Raw genomic sequence first — 22,680 nt, forward strand, 5'->3', positions numbered from 1 at the left:
TCTTTCAAATCCCCCTTTCACCACTCTCCTCTCACAGACTGCAGTTAAATAGGAACAACTGACCCATGCCCATGGGGGTGAGTGGGGTGTGTGTGTGTGTATCCAGGGATTTTGAGAAGGCTTGCTGGTTTGGTGCCTTAAAGCCCAAATTCTTACTCAACCTCGTGCCCTCCAGCTGCTTTGGATGAAAACTACTAGGAACACAGGAAGCTGTGAGTTTGTCTATGTAGCTTGGTACGGTCTACACTGGCTGGTAGGGGCTTGCCAGGGTTTTAGGTAAGGGATGTCTCTCCTGGAGATGCTAGGCAGCGAAGCTGGGACCTTCTGCACACAACGCAGACTCTCTGCCATTGCGTTGTGTTCTAGCCCTTAAGACACAGATGCAAAGGAAGCTGCCTTTTACTGAGATAGGCCATTGGTCTATCTAACTCTTTGCAGCGTACACTGACTGGCAGCGAACTTGGGGTCTTCTGCATGCAAATAGATGCTCCATCACTGAGCTGTGGATGATAGTTGTGGTCCAAAACAGTGGAAAGGCACCTGGAAGCCTGCCTCTTAAACAACCCAGCATTCTGCAAATAAAGAGGCGATTATTCAGTTCCCATCAGGTCAGGCTCCTGGTTTTAATTGGGGAGGGGGTTGGCACTGGCACCTTGAACGGGCCCACCTCCTTGCCACTGCCCATTTTCCTGCTCTTGGCCTCTGGGCCAAATTGGCACCACTACCCACAAGGAGAAAGGCACGGCAACTCCCCGCTGATGTCTTCTTCCCCTTTCGTCTCACATGCTTCACGCTCAGCTTCCCAGTATTTGGGCTCAGAGGACTCCTTTGAACAGCTTCGTTAATTAATTCCACACAGCTCTCATACCCGGTTCTCTCAAGGGATGCCAGTATATGCGGGCAGAAGGAAGAAGTTTCAAAGCATCTCTCTCTGGCTCCCCAAGATGCGGAGAACCCAGGAAGGGCCCTGCTAGACCACAGACACTGGCCCCCGACTGGCAACTGGTTTCCCACAGTGGACCTGAGCAAAATCCATCACCCTCTCCCGCTCGCCACCCCCAGCAATTAGTGCATAGAAAGAGAGGGAGCTGCCTTATACAGAGTCAGGCCACGGGTCCACCAAGCCTAGCGTGTTCTACACTGACTGGCAGCAGCTATCCAGGGTTCCAGGCAGAGAATCTCTCCCAGTCCTACCTGAAGATGCTGGAGATTGAACCTGGAACCTTTTGCCACAGTTCTTCCCTGAAGATGTAGCAGAATAGGATGCTGCCAATTCTGGCAGCTGGTCCATTGAGCTCAGTATTGCCTACCCTGACTGGCAGCGGCTCTCTGGGGTTTCAAGGAAGGGACATGCCCAGCCCTACCCAGGGATGGAACATGGGACCTTCTGCATGTGAAGCAGATGTTGTTAGCACTGAGCTACAGCTCATGCCGTTGCTAATACTGGCTAGAATTCAAGCTACGGTAATAGTTGTGTGGGTCAAGGTGTTTATAATGGATCATGGGAACTGCTTGCCACGCAGGGCCAGGTTATAAGGGAGCAAGTGTGGTCACCCAGTAAAGGATGGCTCATTAAGGCAATGGGGATGCTGTCCCACCAAATTCAGTCTACCCTCAGCCAGCGGCCCCACCTGCCTGCCTTCTTGGGGGTGGTGATGGATTTAGCAGGGAAGAGGAGAACAAAACTAGAATGAGTCTGCTCTGCCTGTCATTGGCTCTGGCTCCACCTACTGCAGGGAGCCCGGCCTGCCACCCCACATACCACCAGCCACCATTGCTTTGGAGGTGGGGCCCACACCAGCCCCTAGCAAAGGACTGCTAATTTCCGCAAGGTGGCGAGATTCCTCCCCTCTCCTACCAATGTGGGTCCAAGAGGCCAAACAAGCCACAAAGACCAGGCACCTTTGTTCCCCGTACATGGGGCCCATGCCACTGACCCACACAGACAGCCGGGACGGGATGGGGGCTTAATCCATCTTGTTATTTCTTCCCCTGCCCTGCCGAAAGCCGGGAGAGGTCGCCGAACAGGCCCTAGAAGGCTGGCGTTAATTGCTCTCCAGACTGCAGATCGATAGGAAGATTTTAGCTGCTTGCTGGCTCCATCCTTCACCTTTTCCAGAGGACGGGGCCGGCGGGCGGGCAAGTGGGCGGGGGGGGGCGGTGTATGAGAGAAGAGGTGCGCGGCTGAAACGAGATGAGGTCATTTTGGCAGCGGCTGGGGTTTTCATAAGGCAGCTTGGGGAATTGACCCGGCAATCGACTGCCGTGTCGATAATTTTCTGTCACTGGGGATAGAAAATGGCTCTGCGCCTCCAAAGTGCCGGAGGAGCCAGCCTCCTCCCCCGGCTTGTCCCCCACCCCCCAGCCTGCTCCAACACCACCACTGCTCTCCCTCCCTGGAAAGCAGCCAGCCTTGTTCAGAGCCTCCTGGATCATTTGCGGATATTAAATCTCTACCCTTTCCCCTTTCTGCCCTTCATCTTCCCGTCAGCCGCTCTCTGGATCTTCCTGCTTGCATTATCTAGGTTTCATCCCCGGCACGAAGGCAAGGCCATGTGTATGTAAACACACACACACACAGACACACACTCTTACACTTGACTCACACGCACAAGTTGTCTCTCGGGGAATGCATCATTATGAACACAGAAAGCAGCTTTCTACCAAGTCAGACCATCGGTCTGCCTAGAGCAGTACCGTCTACACTGACTGGCAGCGGCTCTCCAATGTTTCAGACACAGATCTCTCCCAGCCCAACCTGAAGATACTGCACCTCTGCTCTGCCATTGAGTTACAGTCTCCCCAAGAAGAGTTGGCTTGCATGTGTGAACAAGCCACCGGTGATAAAACTGCCTTAGCACCCTGTGCACAAACCTTTTTCAATGGACACAGTGGCAGATTCAGGGAAATGTAGAGATTCAAGAGTGAAGGAACAGGCCCAAGGAGCAAGGCTGGATGAAAGCACTTTGGGGGCCCAAAATAAGGAACCTCTTCCTTATTGCTTTGCAGGGGGTGGGACTAGATGTCCCACAAGTTCCCTTCCAACTCTAAAATTCTATGATTCTATTATCCCCCCTCCAAGCAACACATGAAATAAGGTATCACAAAATTAGTCTTGTGGCATCTTTTTAAAAATTGTATTCAGATGAGCCCTATTAAGCTTAAGACTTTCTGAAATTAATGGACCAAAGCTAGTCATGTCTGTTAATTTCAGTGGGTGCACTCTTGAAGCATGGTGGGTGCAACCCTTATCAATTTATTATGATATTAGGTTTTGTTAATTATGAAAAAAACCCAAAACTTCTGAGCATGCAAAGTTCCATTGTAACTCTCACCAGAACAAACACAAAAACCATTTTGCTGAAAAGAAAATACTCTGTGCACGGTAGCCATCTTCAAATATCTTAAGACAGGCTTCCTCAAGCTTGGCCCTACAGATGTTTTTGAGACTACAATTCCCATCATCCCTGACCATTGGGTCCTGCTAGCTAGGGATCATGGGAGTTGTAGGCCAAAAACATCTGAAGGGCCGAGTTTAAGGAAGCCTGCCTTAAGGGGTGTCACATGGAAGATGGAGCAAGCTTGATTCTCCTACTCCAGAGGCCAGGACTCGAACCAATGGATTCAAGTTACAAGAAAGGAGATTCCGACTAAACATCAGGCCCATCTTTCTGACGGCAAGAGCTGTTGGACAGTAGAGTAGACTCCCATAAGAAGTGGTGGATTCTCCTTTCTTAAGTTTTTTAAAGCAGAGGTTGGATGGCCGTGTGTCATGGGTTCTTTAGTGGAGATTCCTGCAATGCAGGGGGGTTTGAACTATGATTCTATGTGCCATTTCAGTTTTCAGTCACTTAACCCATCACTGTTTTTTCTCACTTCCCAGCTTCGCCCAGCCTAACCTACCTCACATGGGTGCTGTGAATATAAAAGATACAGAGTGTTGAGGAAACAAGTGTCCATGAATGAGCCCAAGGAGAACCCAAACGTTCTGCCCTAGTAACAATTATCATGCTGGTTTTGTCTTCACACCATACATTTAAAGTGCATGGCTTCCTCCAAAGAATTCTGGGAATTATAGCTTAGTACTCACAGAAATACAATTCCCAGCACCCTTGACAGGTGTTTTTTGGGGAAGAGGAGTAATGTGCTTTAAATGTTTGGTGTGGACATCAGACTGAGCTACAGTTCTAGCAGCAGTTGTTTTCCTGCCCTATGTCCCAGCTGCACAAACCTCACTGTACACCAAAAAGGCGAAACCAGGAATGCCCAAATCACAAATAGGCATTCAAAGCCCCCCAACTGAAAAAAAGCTTTGAAAACACAGTGGAGGGGTTAAAGGAACTGATATGGCCAAGAAAAAGCTACATCAGGGCTTGGAGAAGCACCTCCTCTCACTCGCCCCTGCCCATCTGGGACCCATGCCCTGCTCTGCACGCTCTTAAAAACCCACATTTCCCTTTTAATCAGCCAGTAAGGAAATGCTCTTGCCAAGCCGCCTCATCTGTTGAGGTGGCTGGGGATATTCCATCACACCCAACCATCTGTCGGGAAGAAATCACTCCTTTCTGCCCCACCTTTGGTGGCGAGTGCCGGCGGGCTTGCCTTGACCTGATGAGCTCCTCTTGAAAGGAGGACGGTTCCATCACCCACCCAAGTGGCTTGCATAGCCTTCATCTCTTCTCCCCAAAGCAAGCAGCTCCCTCCCCCTCCCCAGCCCCCACCAACCCACTTCAGTTCATGTTCCCTCTTTCTTTCCCTGGCTGAACATGCAAGGTAGCAAACAGGAGGAAGGAAAAGCAGAGGCTTCGAAAGCAAGCCTGAAAGTTTCAGTTTGCGTTATGGTGGCACTCATTCACATGAAATGGCATCCCCCAATCTGGTGCCCTCCAGCTGTTTTGGACTACAACTCTCATCAACCTAAGGCAGAACAGCTGCCATTAAGAAGGCTGGAGTTCAGACAATATGTGCACTCTGAATCTGAAACAGGAACGCCCATGCCTGGGAGGTATACAAGTGCTCCTAACTCCAGGGGAAAGTTCCAAAGGCAATTGTGCACACAAAATACCATGGGTGCAAACACTGAGATGGTTAAGAAGCATTCTGATAGGACTAAAAAAGGTGCCCCCCAAATCCAGCTCAACTATACTTATGTCATGCCTTGTGAACAGCCCTGAGATCTTTCGATGAAGGGCAGTATATATATCTTAACAACACCTTTACCTATTCCTTTCCAAGTCCTGAAAAGCCCATAATCATTTTTCCAGGTCCTTCTCTGTCGCCTGCCCAGCAATTTATCAACATCTGTCCTGGAGGAGGGTTTTCCAAGCAAGGCCAGGCTGACCTTGCAAGACCAAAAGGGCAATGAAATCGCACTGCAACCCACTCAACCACACCTCACCTGCCAAGCATCAACTAGAGTTGGATGCGCACATAAACAAAGCGGACATTAGGGGGGATTCTGGAACAAAAGGGCCATAAGCCCAGCAGCCGGAGCATCTGCTTTGCATACACCAAGCCCCTAGTTCAGTGCCTGGCATCTCCAGGTAGGGTTAAGAAGATCCCCTGCCTGAAATCATGAGAGCTGCTGCCAGTCAGTATAGGCAACACTGAGTTAGATGGACCAAGGGTCTGGGTCAATATAAGGCAACTTCATACATTACTGAACAGTATTCATTGTGTTGATGAATTTGTTGTTGTTAGCTTTATATACTATTGTGTTTGATACTACAGTGTTTGCAATGTTTTTTTGTTTTAAATGCTACTGTGAGCACCTTTCAACATTTGTTGTTGGAAAAACAGAATACAAATATTAACTCAACTCAACACAGCTAGGTCCTGAAATATATCCATAGAGATGTTTAGGGTCACAAAACTGGCCCAAGGGATCTCTCCCCCACCAGCAGAAGATACAAATGGTCTCCCCCCTGCCCAGTACAAAAATCAGCCACATATTAAATAAATTATAACATTTAACAACACTTTTTAGCACCTCACAGATAGGAGGGTGTAGAATTGGGTGGCAGTCAGCCTGTTCAAAAGGCCTGGAAAGGCCATTGCTGTTGTTATTATTATTAGTCACTTTTCTTACAGAGTGACCCAAAGGGACTTACATGGCAGAGCATAGCCATCGTGGCTGGTAGCCATTGATAGATGTATCCTCCATGAATTAAAAACACAGCCATACAGGTAAAAGGCAGGATTTACAGAGCCCAAATAGGTCACAATGCCACCATCAGAAACAATTAAACAGTAACAAAAAAAGAACAGAAATACAATAGTAATAGGAGAACAAAGGTTCTTATAACCAAACAAATCTGGAGGAAAAAAGAGGCCTGCTCCTCTTTAATTTAAAAATGTATCAGATCCCCTTTCTTGGCCAGAGCAGAACCACAGCTTATGTGTAGTCAGAGACACTTTAAGAAAGTGGAAATACTGGGCTGGTGGGTGTTGTATGTTAAAAGGGAGAGAGGTGTTCGCCACAGCACCCCTCCAAATCTGGAATCCAAGGCCATATCCACACAATATATTTAAAGCATTTTTGTGCCACTTTTAGCAACTATGGACAATTCTGGGAACTGTAGTTTATTAATGGTGATGGGAATTGGGAAGTCAGCGAAGCTCAGCACCTTTATCAGACTACAGTTCCCAGGATTCTTTAAGGGGAGTCATTAATTTTAAAGGAGTGCAAATGCTTTCAAGCACATGGTACGGCTGTGAACCAAACTCTGCAAACAAAGGTACACTCCACCTGAAAATTCTGCACGCTCCCAACGTCTGCTTGCGTTCTTAAAGTACCAATTCCACAGACAACCGTCGCTGCCACCTACCTGTGTGGAAATAGGGGCTCATGGTGTACGGAAAGCCAAATGGCAGCGGCTGCGGAGGTGGGAGTGAGGCCGGTGGGAGGTATTTTGCCTCGGTTTTGTTGATGACTGGGCCGAGGAGGTGGCTGGGCGACTCGGCGCTGGAGGAGCTGCAGGGGGCGCTCTGGCTGGCAGATAAATCGCCCAGTTCCTTGGCGCCATCGCAGGCTTTCACTGCCTCTTTGCATTCCTTCAGCTCGCCAGCCAGGCTGCTGCTCTCGGCCTTTGTGCTGTCCAGCTTCTCCTCACTCACGTCGGCGTCGCTCTCAGAGTCTTTCATTTCCTCCTCGTTGCCGTCAGGGGGGCGGCTCTCCGACAGCTCTTTGGATTCGCTCTGGCCAGGGGCCTCGGCCCGGTGGTGTGTAGACTTCCGGTTCCCCCTCCGGCTCCCTTGTTCCTTGGGCGGGGTGGTGGAGGCGCTAGGGATCCCGTGGTTGAGCGACAGGAGTGGGGTGTTGTTATGGCGGAGCACCAACATGGCGTTCCTCCGCGAGAGCTCGTCGCGGAGCGGGTGCCCCTCGGGAATGTCGTGGACGTTGCGCAGGGCCGGGTGGTCCGGCGGCAGGCCCGGGTGCAAGCTCATCGGGTCGCTGGCCAGGAGCCGCTGGCGGTGGAGGTTCTCCAACTCCTTCTGGCGGATGATCTCCGCTGACATCTCAAGCCTACATGGGTGGAGGCAAATGGGTGAGACAGGTTTGGGAGGACCTGGGAGGCTCAGGGTCAGAGTCCGACCTCTCTGCCACAGACCCACCATGCAGCCGTGGGTAAACTACCCACTCTTGTCTCCAAATTGCAGTGTCCCACAATTAAAATGGGATGTGAAAGTGATCTACCTTGTAGGGTTGTTGAGGGGGGGGGAACCCATCTGAATACAAATGGACTGTGATACTTGCACAAACTCAAAACAGTACATCATCTGAGGCCCTTATTCATATGCCTCCTCCACAAGAGGTCCGGCGGTTGGCAACACAAGAATGGGCCTTTTCTATGGTGGCTCCCCATTTGTGGAATGCTTTCTCTAGGGAAGCTTGCCTGGCACCTTCGAAACCTATTTTCAGGCGCCAGGCAAAAACCAGGTCTTTGGCTGATTAACATTCTATGGCTTTAAAAATGTGTTTGGGGGGTGTTATTGGTTTGTTTTTGTTTTATTATGAATTTTGTGTTCTCACTTGTATTTTTATGTTGCGGTCTACCCTGCATTCTTCGGATGAAAGGCGGTATACAAACAAACAACAGCAGACAAAACAAATAGCAGTGGTTCAGCAATGCGTATTGGGTGTATCTATGTACTCAGAGCAGAACCACTGAAATTAATGGGCCCAACTGAGTCACATCCATTATTTTCAATGGGCCTACCAACCCTTGGAAGAGAGTTTTATCCATCTCCCTTTCTGGCAGTATTTTTCCACCCCAACATCCTTGCATCACCCAGGCAATTCTGCTTCCCCCTCTCCCTGCTTCCAATTGCAAAGGTCTAACATGGGAGAAACAAAGTGGGGGGGGGCACTGCCAGGCAAATTGCAATGCTTTCCAAAACTCCCACATCCCAGGGAGATTCCCCAGCCTCCCATCTCTCCCCCTTAAGGAGAGAGCCCTTGGAAGGGAACGATGATAAACGTGTCTGGCACGGCCTCCAACTCTTTGGCTCAATGAAGCGTACCAGCTAATCTCTCCTTCTCAAAGGATATGCATGAGAGATCAGGGATGAATTCATGGCCAAGGCCCCCACCTCCCACAGCTCTAGCTAGAACAGGGGTCAGCAAACTTTTTCAGCCGTGGGCCAGTCCACTGTCCTTCAGACCATGTGGTGGGCCAGACTATATTAGGGGGGGGGGGTGAATGAATTCCTATGCCCCACAAATAACCCAGAGATGCATTTTAAATAAAAGGACACATTCTACTCATGTAAAAACACACTGATTCCCAGACTGTCCGCGGGCCGGATTGAGAAGGGAATTGGGCCGCATCCGGCCCCTGGGCCTTAGGTTGCCTACCCCTGAGCTAGAAGAAAAGGAGTGGGCCTCCCCCCCCCCAAAAAAACTGTCTTGTACAGAGTCAGGTCCTTGGTCCACTTACTTCAGTGCTGTCTACACTGACTGGCAGTGGCTCTCCTGCGTGTCAGGAAGGGGGTGCTTTTCAGCCATACATGGAGCTGCCAGGGCTCGAGCCTGGGACCCTTCTGCATGCAAAACAGCTGATCTACCACTTCAGCCCTTCCCTTCCGAAACCTAAGTCAGGCCATTGGCTCATTTAATTCAGTACTGTCTACACCGACTAGTAGCAGCTCTCCAGGCAGCAGTCTCTCCTGACCCAACCTGGAAATACCAGGGATTAAACTTAGGACCTTCTACATGTAGAGAAGATGCTCTCTCACTGAGCTGGGGCCCGTCACCATCAACTGTGTGCTTCTAACCTGGCAAGGTTCTGCTTCCTCAGCATCTCTTGTTGTCGTGCAAACATCTCCGCTTGGGCTGGCTGTAGAAACCCGTAACCTGTGGGAGGGAGGGAGGAAAGAGACCTGGAGGTTAACACAAATGCATGGTTGTTCAGATGTAGTGTTAAATTCAGACGTGTACCATCCCTTCACGATAGTCAATCAATAATAATAATTAGGGATGCATTGCAACAACTAATGCTGATCTCCATGTGCTACATTTCGGCTAGATCTATTATTTTCTGAGTGTTCCTGTAACTTCTTTCGGAGTGACTTGAACTGCGTTTTCCTCATTCCATTTCACATAATAAAATTTGCTCACCCTTCCCTTGAAACTGAAGCCCCTTGTTTGCAGTGTCCCTAACTGCTTAGCTTTGGAGAAGTTTCCCAAACTTGTGTCTCCACTTGTTTTTGGACTACAACACCCATCATCCATAGCTAGCAGGACCAGAGGTCAGGCATTCATTATGTTACAGTGGTACCTCGACTTACGAATGACTCGACAACCGAATTTTTTGACTTACGAATGGGGCAAATGGCCTATGAATTTCTTGACATCTGAACGGAAACCGCGGTGGTTTTATTTTATTTTTTTAAATATTTTTATTAATTTTCCAATTAAAACCAATTATATCACATTCAATATTTCAAATTATACACATATATATATCAATCAAACCGAATGTTATGCCAAATCATCTAAAGAATTTTTTATTTGGGTTCCCATGCTTCAAGAAATTGGGAATTCCTCGCAACTGTCCACTGCCGTCTTTTTTCTAAAGTTCAAATCGTCCTCCAAGTTCATAATAATCCAGATCTTCCCCTTACAGTCACATAGATGTTTTCACTTTCCCAGCCGCTGAGATAAATATCAAACAAAGTTTCACAGATGTTCTTTCTCCTGTGTGAGTTAATCAGTCCAGCCTCCCCATAAATCTTCTTAATGGAGCTCCTTGTTGCGTCGAAGCAGCCCGAAGCAGCGCCATCTCAAAAAGCTCAAATCACTTTCGCTTTCTCTCATAGCCATGAAGATTCACGATCATTATAGAATTTACAGCTTTTTCAGGCAGGAGACCCAAACATCAAACCATAAACTCTTGGTAAATTAATGGATCTCCTTGCCCTATAGCTGAACTTAACTTCAGGTCGCTGCTCCAATTTAAAGTGCGTCACAACTCATAAATCCTCCGAGCGCGTCCAGAACTCCTTCCGCCCGACTAGGGGGAGGCTTTTCTCATCGACAACTCCACTCAAGTGGAGTAACAACAGTTATAAAGTTCAACTCACACAGTCTTTTGCTTCTCTTTCACTCCAAACAAGCCAGGACATCGCGTCCGGGAAGGTACGAGGCAACAATATGAAGGAAAAATAAAATAAAAACTCCCTTCCCTTATCGCTCCGTCCCCATCAATCCTTCTTCCAGATGCAGTACAATCTTTGACTCCTCTCCTTTCAGCAGCATAAATTTCTCAGCAGTAAACAGCGCTTCTTCCCCTCCTTCTGAAGTATGTCCATAGATTTAAGCCTAATTATCTTCTTTAACCATGGAAATCCCCGCCATGCAGATTAGCATCCGGGAGTCCTGGCCCTCGTAAGTGCTCAGCCCAAGCTCCCCCCACTCCAAAAACAGTCGGAGTGGGTCTGGGGGCATCGCGGGCCAGCGGCCCCTCTCCGTAACCCCCGGAGAGGGTAGGGGGTTGCCATTTACTCCCCTAGCAACCGCCAAATTCCTTACGAAGGCCAGAGAGATGGAAAACAGGTCCGCCATTCCTGCAGGCGGAAACCGGAACCGGAAACCGCGGTGGTTTTAGATAGGGTTTTTTTGACTTACGAATTTTTAGATGGTGTTGCTTCGACTTACGAATTTTTCCGTTTCCAATGCATTCCTATGGGAAATCACATTTCCAATGGCGCTTTTCGACTAACGAATTTTTCGACCCACGAAGGTGCCTTCGGAACGGATTAAATTCGTAAGTCGAGGCACCATTGTAATTGTATTCCAAAAACAGCTAAAGACCCAAATCTGGGAAACCCTACTTTGAAGCATATTGAACAATAATTCCCTGGTGTTCTTCCGACGTGCCTTCTCCAGAATGCCCCTAGGAGCCAATCTTCACCGGCTTACTCAGCTCCTTTCACTCTGACTGGCTCCAAATCAGCACAAAGGATTAGAAGACTTCTTCTCGGTGGCTAAAAAGCTCTCCTTTTCATGCTGACTGGATGTGCTAAGATGCTAGGGACAGAGACCCTGCAGCAGAAATAGTAACAGATCTTTGATCTCTCCACACTCCTGGCCCACTGCACTCAAATCCAGCCTTTTGACGATTCAGTCCTGTTCCTTAGCCTTTCTCATCCCTGCTCCTGTTGGGGATGCAAGGGGCTAGCACCTTGGATTGTTTGCATTCAAAAGCATGCACTCCACCTCTGCACTATGCCTTCTGACTATGAAGGATGACAGAGGGGAAAATTGGAAACTACTTAATTCACAATTCCAAAAACAACACACAGGCAGCTGTGCTTCGAAATCCGTACTTCTCTGAATTTTTGCAATGCAGTTCTCCAGACAAGTAATATACACAAAGGCACATAAGGGGACGTTTGAATGAAAATGAATATATTAGCGAAAATATATAGAGACAAAAATGTGTGTGCTAGACAAAAGCACATACAAAGAATGCGTATATAATTAGCAGAGTTGCACACAAAAATGCTGACAAATTTTCACGAGGACTTTTTTTTTTTTAAGAGAAAAGGTCCATCTTGAGTTAAAGCTTAGTTGGGATACAAAACCGCATACCTCCCTCTCTCCTTGAACATTTTGCTGCATGGCATAAACCTCAGCACAGACAGGAACACTCACCTGGCGTCTGACACAAGGCTGAAGGTACCCCTAAAAAGGGGGGTCTCAAGTGCGGGCCTAATGCAATGTGAGGAGCGTTCTGAGGCGACAGAAGAGGGGGTGGATGGGACATCTCCCTAAAGGGAAAAACAACACAAAGCAGAGGGATGTTAAGCACTTTACTTGTGTGTGAGGAGGGGGGAGTGTTGGGCCGCATCCACACCATCACTTTAAACAGCTATGGCTTCTCTCAAAGGATCCTGGGAGGATCTGTAGTTTGTTAAGGGTGGTGAGAGTTATGAGGAGGTCCCTCGTCCCTTCACAGTCTTAAGAGTTCCCTGGGAAGAGGGATTGTCTCTTCAACTACTGTTTAACCATTATGAGAATTTTAGCTTTGTGAGAAGAACAGGAGTCTCCTCACAACTCTCAGCACCCTTAACAAACTACAACTCCCAGAATTCTTTGGCGGAAGTAGCCATGACTTTTCAATGTGGCATGGTTGTGCTTTGAATGTAGGGTGTGGATGTGGCCTTGACCAAGTCTGTAGAAGCTACACAGTTTTGACATGCTCCTGGCTAAGCACAGAAACACAGGGGCATGCTAAGCAACCCACAGTGAACTGGTGAGCTTAACCAGGAGAGGCGGGGACAAACATATGAACATACAAAGTGGAGTTTAAATTTCTCACCCTTCTTGTAAAGCAGGAGTGGGGAACCTATTTTGGCCCAGTGGCCTACATCTCATCGTTCTGCTCCTCTAACTTTGACAGGTGGGCGGAGACACCCACCTGCCAATCATCCAATACCAGTATAATGTCATTTGACTGATAGGTTGGGAGGTCCCACTCACCTGTCAAATGTGACCCACAGGGTGGTGGTTGGGAGAAGGTCTGCTTTGCTTGCGTGTTCTCTGCGATGAACACAGTGGTGAAGCAACACCCAGCAGGAATGAACCCTGCCCTCCAGCTGATGTCAGCTGACTGACTGATTGATTGGCAGGTATGGTAAGGGGGAGGGAATTACCTCACAGGCCAAACTGGACCCCCTGGTGGGCCGAGAGCTGAACAGGGGCCAGGGATCTCACTGTACCTGTTGTAAAACACCCATAAGGTGAATTAAGCTCCCTTGGTATATTGTTTGGACCAGTCTTGACTAGGAGACATTCTATTACTGGTCCAAATACTCAGGGAGCTCAATACTCTTCTCCCAATGGCCCAAACAATCCCCTCAACTGCCATGCATTTGTTCCATGTATTGTATTCTCAGGTGTTTGCTGGAACAGTTCATAGTGGCATTGCACAGTCTCCCATCCAGACAGCATTAAGCAAGGATGGGGAGCCGACTGCTCCCATCATCCCTGGACATGCTGGCTGGAGCTGATGGGAGCTGGCGTTCAACAGCATCTGGAGGGCCACAGGATTCCCATCCCGGCAAAAAAGATCAGGCAGCTCCACTTGGCTTCCTTCCACGCATGGGCTTTCAGAGCACACTCAAGGGAACCATTTGACTTGCTGCAATGGCTATGTCCCGCCTCCACAGCTGGAGGTAATCTACCCTGAATACCAGTTGCTGTGAATCACAAGCGGGGAGAGCTGTTCTTGAGCTCAGGTCCTGTTTGAGGCACCTGGTTGGCCACTGTGAGAACAGGATGGAAGGTTCCAGTTACATTCTCATGGCTAATGCCAGTGTAACCAGCTAAACTCCCCACTGGACAAAACATCTATGGCTAACAATCTTTTGGCTAATAAGGCCGGGAAGCCACAGCGATTTCGGAATGTTGGGTTTTTCTCAACTGGGAACAGACATTTATTTTTAAAAGGGCAAAATTTGCTTGAAAGATGACAAGGAGCCAGCAAGCATGAAATGTGTTTCCTTCCCCCAGGAGATGAGCATGGGTCCAGAGCCATACCCTGCTTGTCCCCCCCACCCTTCCAAACCAGCACCGGCTCATTACACAAAAGTAGCACAGGCTCTCTCTTCAATCATTAGTAGCTTATGGACATTTCTCAACACCAAATAATGTACTTGGGGGGGGGTGGATTCTAGTGATTGAAGCTGCAGTGCTGTACACTCTCTTGTAGGAAACCCAGGGGCCACATGTCAGAGGTGGGTGGGGCCAGAGGGAAAAGTGGGCAGAGCAACAGGTGTAATTTTTGTGTTTGCACAGCCGTACAAAAGTCAGAAGTTTACAGAAACAGACATCTCTCCATGTTCCAACCAGGAAATCAAGAGACATTACTGTACTGCAGTTCAATGAAAAACCCAGCCATGCAAAAGTCCCTGAGGAGGGTGAGCAGCAGCAGGGAGTTGCCTGGGGAAGATCCTTGAGTGCCAAATTTGGCCCTTGAGGCTGAGATTTCTCATGCCAAGCAGTTCCTAAACTGAAGCCTGCCTATTCTTCAAAATATGCACTTCTCCAAATTTTACTGATCTGTTTTCCAACAGCAACAACACATTCAAAAACAGAATCAACATGGTTCTTTTTTTCAATTCAACAAATTGTAAAGTAAGGAACAAACGGGGTAAAATGAAGGTAAGTTGTGTTTTTTTGGGGAGGGGGAATGGGGAAACCGAAAAGAAGTAAAATGCACAGACTCACCCACTGTCAGTCAGGAGGAAAACTAACCCCCTACCCATACTAAACAAGGGGGAGACTACTAAATGGAGTAAAATCTCATCTCACAAGACCATTTATAAACACACACACCAGTCAACACACATTCAGAGACCAAGTGAGATAAAAACAGAAGGGGAGAATTTTTCCTTCTAATGAGACTACACAAATACTATGTGTGGGTAGATGCACACAAAGAGAGATATAACTGAGTGGATTGACATTCTCCCCTTCCAAGACCCAGGTCTCCATCCCCTTGTTGTCTCCCCATCTGTCCCTCTCCCCCGGCTTCCAGTCTGTCTCGTCCCGCTCGCTCCCCTCCTGTCCATCCCTCCCCGTCCCCCCTTCTTGCTTGCCCCCCCCAACGCCTAGCTTTCAGCTTTTCTCTCCTTCCCTCCCTCCTGAGCTCTCCTCTAAACTAATTGCACAGCTCCCGGTGTCTGGAAGAGAGCCACGGATCGATCCGTCGCTGTTGAAATGTTAATGCTAATCGTATAACGGCTCCGCCAGCGCCTCGCACTTCAGTGGCAGCGCCAATTAATCTCAGGTAACGCGGCGCATGACCTTCGGGGCTCAGCGCCGGGGCAGCAGCCAAGCGATGCTTATGTAATTACACCATGAAGTGTGTAATCACCTGCCCTAATCCCCGAGGCCTCACAATTAGCCGGGGCCCTCGGTCGCCGGGCTGCCAAGTGCACTGCCACTCCGGACAGCGGAGCGGATGAATAACGGACAATTAAAGCGGCCTGGCGGGGGCCGAGAGGCGCGTCCGCTCAATCGTAATTAGCTGTAATCATGGGGAGACGAGAGCCTGGCAGACGTGCTGCTTGTTTTATAAGAAGCAATTTGGGAAATCAAGTGGCGCTTAACCGTTTTGTGGCCAAGCAGGCACATCCTCTCCCACCCTACCCATCGCTGCCCTCCCGTAAACACTGGCATCAAGTGTGTGTGTGCGTGTGTCTCGCAGAGATAGGCACATCCGGCAAGGGCCTGCTGCTCACCTTGACTCCATCTCCCCCTTTCCCATCCCCATCTGTGTGCCTCTTTGCCAAGTGCACCTTCTGCCAGGAACAAGCCTCCACTTCTGTTAGGCCAGTCTTCTGGTTCCATTGGACTCCTCCCACACTACCGTTTGCCAATGAAACACCTCGCCTCCCGTATCAGAGGATCGCAGGGAGCTGCCTTAGACAGAGTCAGAGGCTCCACTGGTTCCGCCTAGCTCAGTATTGACTACACTGGCAGGAAGTGGGTCTCTAGGGTTCTAGCCATGGTTCCATGCCAGGGATTGAACCTGGAACCTTCTGCATGCAAAGCAGGTGCCCTACCCCTGAGCTTTCCCATTAAGACATGAGAATCTGCCTTCCACTGAGTCAGATCAATTGGTCCACCTAACCCAGGACTGTTTGCACTGATTTGCAGCAGCTATCCAGGGTTTATTTAAGGCAAGGGACGTTCTGAGCCATGCATGCACTGTCAACACTGACTGGCAGTGGCTCTCCTGTTTCAGACAGAAATATTTCCAAACCCTATTTGGGGTGGTGCCTGCACTTCCATCTAAGTTTTCATTCTGAGCAGCTTCACTGCTGAAACAACAACTCCCTTAGAAACTGGGGAAATGGGCAGAGGTGGAAAAATTGAAGGTCACTAGAATTGGCTGTAGCAATGATAGTCACCAGCTATGCCCCCTTCTGGATAGAGATAACTTAGCCATGGTAACCTCCAGGCTAGACTACTGCAATGTGCTCTACGTGGGGCTGCCCTTGAAAAAGACTCAGAAACTTCCAACTGGTCCAAAATGCAATGACCAGGTTACTGGCTGGAACTCATACAATCTCTGCTTTAAATCAGCTGCATTTCCAGGCCCATTGTCGGGTCAGCTAGGGGCAGGAACGATCCACAGGCACAATGCAGGAACGATCCAGCCCGTCTCTCCCATCAGCGTTCAGCGTGCAGCTCTAGGGAGTTCCGACAGCCCTTCCCGGCGATTTATTACGACTCATGTCTTGGAGACACTGAGCACATATTCAGAGTCCAGCAGAGATAAAATGCAGCCGGAGCCAGGCTGAGGTTGTGTACTAAAAGCTACATTATTAAGTGTAAGTCAGGACAAAAGAAAAACATGTCTCCTCTCGCTGAGAGAAGTCTGAAGAAGAAAAACAAAACGGAAACAGAATACAGCAAACATCCGCTCCTGTGATTCCAACAATCTTTGCTGGAATGCATAACACAGGCATGTGGCCTGCACAGTGAGAGGAATAGAAACCCAACACCCAATTCAAGGCACTCATGCATCTGGAGCCCTACTACATGACAGATTGTCCCCTTTCTTAGCGACCCTCTTGAGTGCCATAAACGACGGGGGAGGGGGGCTTATTTGTGGTTCCGCCACCTGCGGAAGTGCAGGGAATGCCAGCTCCAAAATTGTACACATGTGCTGACTACACACCTCTTTACCCTGGCCTTTGGCGGTTATGGTGTTTTTGTTCTGCCAGACCCGCTTCTTTTGCTCAATTTATACTGTTCTTTTCCATGTGGAAGTGTTGTACATCTCTTCTGAACTGCAATGATTTAATCTGTTCTCATAGTTGCAGATTCTATTGTTGTAACCTGCCCTGGGATTTTGTGGTGAGGGGGCAGGTAAGAAACCTTATAAATAAATACCGGTACTAAATAAATAATGGACACACACACACCCCGATATAAAATCAAAGGTCAGCTTGACTACACTTAATGTAATTCCAAAGGAAGTGGGTCAGAGTGATGTTGGTGCTCTGGCTAGGATTATTCTTCACTCCCCTCTTCTGTGCAAGGCAGAGTCTTGACTCTTCTCTTGTGTGAACTTTTTGGCTCCAGACTCTATTTACGGCAGAGCCTGTTTTTCTGTCTCTTTGAGGGCACATTGATTGGCTGTGACTCTGGGGCTTGGTGTGATTGCCAGCAAGATAAGAGGGAGGGGAGCTGTTGCCATGGGGCTGGAGAAAGTTATGCTGTGGTTTGTTGCTGTTGTGGGTTTCCCCCTCCCTCCCTTCCCTGGCTGCACAGGTTTTTGAAGAATTAAAAGGACACAAGAGAACACCACTGGTGTAGTAATTTGTATGATCGCAAAACCAAGGGGGCATTTACCCATCAATACAGGGCAAATGGGTAGGGTTTTGGGCACACACCCAATGACATATGACAAACTAGCATTGAGAAAACAAATCAGCATTTGTAATGATTGTGTGTGTGTGTGTGTGCACGCACACAACACACACACACCCTAGTCAGCGGCTGGCATGCAAAGGTATTAGGCAATTTTAACTGCATGTTGCTAAATTTGATATGTCCTTTAAGAGGAGACAAATGGTTCACGAGGCTTTAAAAGTATTGACTTTTCTTTAACAATAAGCGCTAATGGCCTTCAAATAATCAATACTTTAAGTCATTACGGGGTTACACATTATACCGTTAAAAACCCGGTGTATTGCATTTTTTAACCCCCTCTCCTCTTCCCCAATCACAAGCTCCCAGCAAGCTTAAGGGCTACCTTTTAACAAAGAGGGCAGTTGGAGAGGGCTGAATTCTAGGATGTGCTTGCAGACAGACAGACAGACAGACAGACAGACAGACAGACAGACAGGGTAAAGAGCCACTGCGAGGCTGTACCCTGCTTCTCAAAAATGGTCTGCCAGTTTGTTTCTGGGACCATGCTAGCGTTTGAAGTCTTTTACGACTGAGGCCCCAAATAGTTGAAAGATTGCACAGGTCTTTTGGGGGTCAAGAGAGGAGGGTCTCTTGGTGGTTCCACTGACCTCAGAAGTTCAGGGGTTGTAGTGGTTTGGGAGAGGATGTTCTCTGTGGTAGCCCTAAGCTGTGGAATCCCCTCTGCCCAGAGGTGCGTTTGGCACCTTCATTATATTGTCTTGCACCTCCATTAAATTGTTTCCAATGTGTGTACATGCACCTCTTTACCCTGGCCTCTCACATCTGCGGTGCATGTTTTCAGGACCCACCCGACTCCTGTGACTGTTATTTGTTTTAACTAATTTTAATTCTGATTTGTTGTAACAAGGATGGGTGCGATGGGGCTGAGACTGTGCTCCCCACATTAGATGGGGCACTTCCAACAGAGCCGAACCAGAAGCCGCCTTATGCAGAGTCAGACCACTGGACCATCCAGCTCAGTACTGTCTGCACTGGCTGGCAGAAGCTTTCTGGGGTGTCAGGCAGGGAAAGTTCCTAGCCCTACCTGAACATGCTGGGGACTGAACCTGGGTTCGCATATACTGCAGATGGCTCCATAGCCCTTCCGCATTTATTTTGCATTCGTTTAGAAAGCCAGCACCCAGTTCAGTCTCTATTGACAAGAGCTGTGAAAAGATGGCCTTTGATGAGAACAGAGAGTTGCAGACTGAAGGGGCCTGGTAGCTGCAGGTGCCGTAAGCTGGGCTGGCTGAATGGTGGAGTTCTAGAAGAGTGAAGGCAGCTTCCTGTGGTTATTAGGAGCATCCAATACCCAGCTGTACTTGCATCCAACTAAGTCCTACTCTGAGCAGACCCACTAAAATCAACGTGACTAACTTGAGTTCCTCAGAGTAGGACTCAACTGAAGGCAGCTCTTTGTACTTGTGATTGACTGCCTTACTCCCCACCCCACCCACCCGCTTCTCCAGCCCTAGCATTGGGGGGGGGAGAAATACCCTGGTTACCCCCCTCTTTTCTGCAGTGCCACCTTCGTAAAAGAAGCCCAAGTCACTGCCAGGCCTCTTCTTCCCTCCCTCCTCCCTCTCTGCCTCCAGCTAATGGCTGAATTCTTCAGTGGCTAATTATTCTTGCCGCTGCTGCATCCGTGAACTGACCTAATCCCTGCGGGTTCTCGACAGGAAGCTGAAATGGAATTTTAGCACCATGCCAAGACGCTTCCATTCCACCCCCCACTTTCTGTGCCCCCCCCATCACGACATGCATTATTGCCTGACTCCTGGGAAAGGCAGAGACCATAAATCTACCTGCAGTTTTGTTCCAAGCCAGAGTCTTGGGGGAGGGGGGGCGGGCCTTGCCCCTCCCGATCTCCCTACTCTGTTTACCCCCCCTCCCAGTCATCCAACCACTGCTATTACCCCCCCCCAATTCTCTGTCTACCTGCAGTTTCAAACACCCACGCCCTTTGGGGGAGTCCAGGCATACACAAAAGGAGCTTTGATTGACCTTGTTGACTAAAAAAATAAAAATAAAGGGCCCTGCCAAAAGGCGGGGCGGGAGAAGGAGGAAAAATTAACCCTTTAAACATCTCAATTCAGTGGCTGCGTACACACCATAAAGTTAAAGCACACACCCCACCCCCAAAAAGAACCATGGGAACTGTAGTTTGCTTCTCACGGAGCTACCATTCTCACTGCGTTAGCAAACTACAGTTCCCATGATTTTTTTGGGGGGGGAGGGGCAAAGTGTTTTATAGCTAGGGCATATATACTATGTCTCCAACGTGCCTCCCCACTGCCCCCAAATCAAAGCCGTGAAGCAAGCTTTTTGGCCACACAGAACAGGAGGGAATAGTGGTATCTGATGTTAGAGCCAGACTTTGGCCGGGGAGGGCGGGATAGAAATAAAAGTTTATTATTTATTATGATCATTAAAACAACACCAATGTCTGGTTTGAATGCTGTAGTAGTAGTAGTTGTAGTAGTAGTAGTAGTAGTAGTAATATTAATATTTATACCCTGCCCATCTGGCTAATAATAATAATAATTATACCCTGCCCATCTGGCTAGGTTTCCCCAGCCACTCTGGGCGGCTTTCAATAGAACATTAAATACAGAATAAAACTTCAAACATTAAAAACTTCCCTAAACAGCTAAAGGCAGCAGGTATGCTGAAGAAGGTAAGCAGGCCTGGGGCTGGTCAACACCTGGATGAAAAGCTATTTGGGAAACACATCTGCCCCCTCCAATATCAAGACTACTGGGGTAGATGGACCCATGCTCTGATTGTGTCCATCTCCTATGCTCCTTTGTCATAAGGGAGGATGAAGAGGCAGAGCATCTGCTTTGCATGCAGAAAGTCTCAGGTTGAAACCCCAGCACCTCCAGGTAGGACTCAGAGAGACCCTTGCCTGAAACCTGAGAGATCTGCTGCCAGTCAGTTGAGCCGACTCAATATAAGGCAGCTCTCCATTTTCCTACGTGTTAAGGACCGTAGCTCAATGGCAGAGCATCAGCTTTGCACGAAGGAGGTCCCAGATATAAACCCTGGTCTCTCCAGGTAGGTCTGGGAACGTTACATCGCTGTAACCCTGGAGAACCATTGCCAGTCAGTGTTGATGCTACTGAGACGCAGTTCCCTATCTTCCTAAATGCAGCTCAGCGCTTGGGTTTGGAGGGAGGGGGAAAATATGCACACATGCAAACAAAATACCGTCCGGATGCTGGAAGCAAAGCAAACAACCGGAATAGAAATGGACAAGAGGGGCCCATTTCAGATGCTCCTTGCATTCTGCCTCCCCCACCTCCACCCAAGTGATCTTTCAGCCGATCATTTGGCTGATTTCCAGCCCACACAGAGGTGGTGAGGTTTCCTTGCTGACAGGCAGAGCTGAAACCAACCCCTACATCCACATTCCTGACAGATCTGTCTCCAGCATGTTTTGCCTGCTTTGGGGGTGGTTATCTGAAGCTCAACATCAAAAAAACCAAGATCATGGCCACTGGTCCCATCACCTCCTGGCAAATAGAAGAGGAAGAAATGGAGGCAGTGAGAGATTTTACTTTCTTGGGCTCCTTGATCACTGCAGATGGTGACAGCAGTCACGAAATTAAAAGACGCCTGCTTCTTGGGAGAAAAGCAATGACAAACCTAGACAGCATCTTAAAAAGCAGAGATATCACTTTGCCGACAAAGGTCCGTATAGTTAAAGCTATGGTTTTCCCAGTAGTGATGTATGGAAGTGAGAGCTGGACCATAAAGAAGGCTGATCGTCGAAGAATTGATGCCTTTGAATTATGGTGCTGGAGGAGACTCTTGAGAGTCCCATGGACTGCTAGAAGATCAAACCTATCCATTCTTAAGGAAATCAGCCCTGAGTGCTCCCTGGAAGGACAGATCGTGAAGCTGAGGCTCCAATACTTTGGCCACCTCATGAGAAGAGAAGAATCCTTGGAAAAGACCCTGATGTTGGGAAAGATGGAGGGCACTAGGAGAAGGGGACGACAGAGGACGAGATGGTTGGACAGTGTTCTCGAAGCTACGAACATGAGTTTGACCAAACTGCGGGAGGCAGTGCAAGACAGGAGTGCCTGGCGTGCTATGGTCCATGGGGTCACGAAGAGTTGGACACGACTAAACGACTAAACAACAACAAATGGGGCAGGTCAGGCAAAGTACATCTCTCTCTCCCCCTCCCCTGCGCTCTCTCCCTCTCCCCCCTCCCTCCCTCCCCCTCTCTCAGAGGCCTCCTCATTTTCAGTCAAGCTACACCAGCCACACCCCGGGGGGGGGGGGGACACTGGAAGAAGCAGCCATCCAAAAAACTTTGCCTGCCCAGATCCACCCAGAGCGCCTGCTGTGTGTATGCAGAAGGCCCCAGGGTTCAACCTGCAGTGGCATCTCCAAGTAAGGCTGTGAATGTCCCTGGAAAGCTGCTGCCAGTCAGTGCTGGCAATACTGAGACTTTCCCAGCACTGTCTGAAGATGCCAGTGACCGAATCTGTGGCCTCCTGCATGCAAAACAGGTGTGAAGCTATGGTCTTCTCATCCTTCGGCTTCAGGTTTCAAACCATGCTAGGCCAAGTTAGACAGAAAACCCAGAGAAATTCCACGGCAAGGAAGCATCCGGTGACCCTCAAAGGGCCTCTGCTGTACCTCTAACTTCCAGCACTTTCCAAGAGCAACAAGCGATTGCTAGAGGAGAGATCAGCTTGGTTGCCTCCCCCCCCCCTTCTGTGTTGTGACTTTTC

The 22,680-nt window shown here is 48.8% G+C and overlaps 1 protein-coding gene across 11 annotated transcripts in view; it reads right to left on the bottom strand.

Annotated features, from left to right (window-relative positions):
• The window catches only part of SAMD11 (sterile alpha motif domain containing 11), a 159,805-nt gene that overhangs the window by 17,551 nt on the left and 119,574 nt on the right, over positions 1-22,680 (bottom strand). For all 11 annotated transcript variants that reach the window (XM_060276218.1, XM_035118488.2, XM_035118490.2 and 8 more), the window contains 3 exons: positions 12,158-12,273; positions 9,277-9,355; positions 6,828-7,525 (listed from right to left, as the gene is read on the bottom strand). In XM_060276218.1, coding sequence (XP_060132201.1) covers positions 6,828-7,525; positions 9,277-9,355; positions 12,158-12,273 — 893 coding nt within the window. The remainder of the gene's footprint in view (positions 1-6,827; positions 7,526-9,276; positions 9,356-12,157; positions 12,274-22,680) is intronic.

The sequence above is a fragment of the Zootoca vivipara genome, chromosome 6, assembly GCF_963506605.1.
Source record: "Zootoca vivipara chromosome 6, rZooViv1.1, whole genome shotgun sequence".
Lineage (NCBI taxonomy): Eukaryota > Metazoa > Chordata > Lepidosauria > Squamata > Lacertidae > Zootoca > Zootoca vivipara.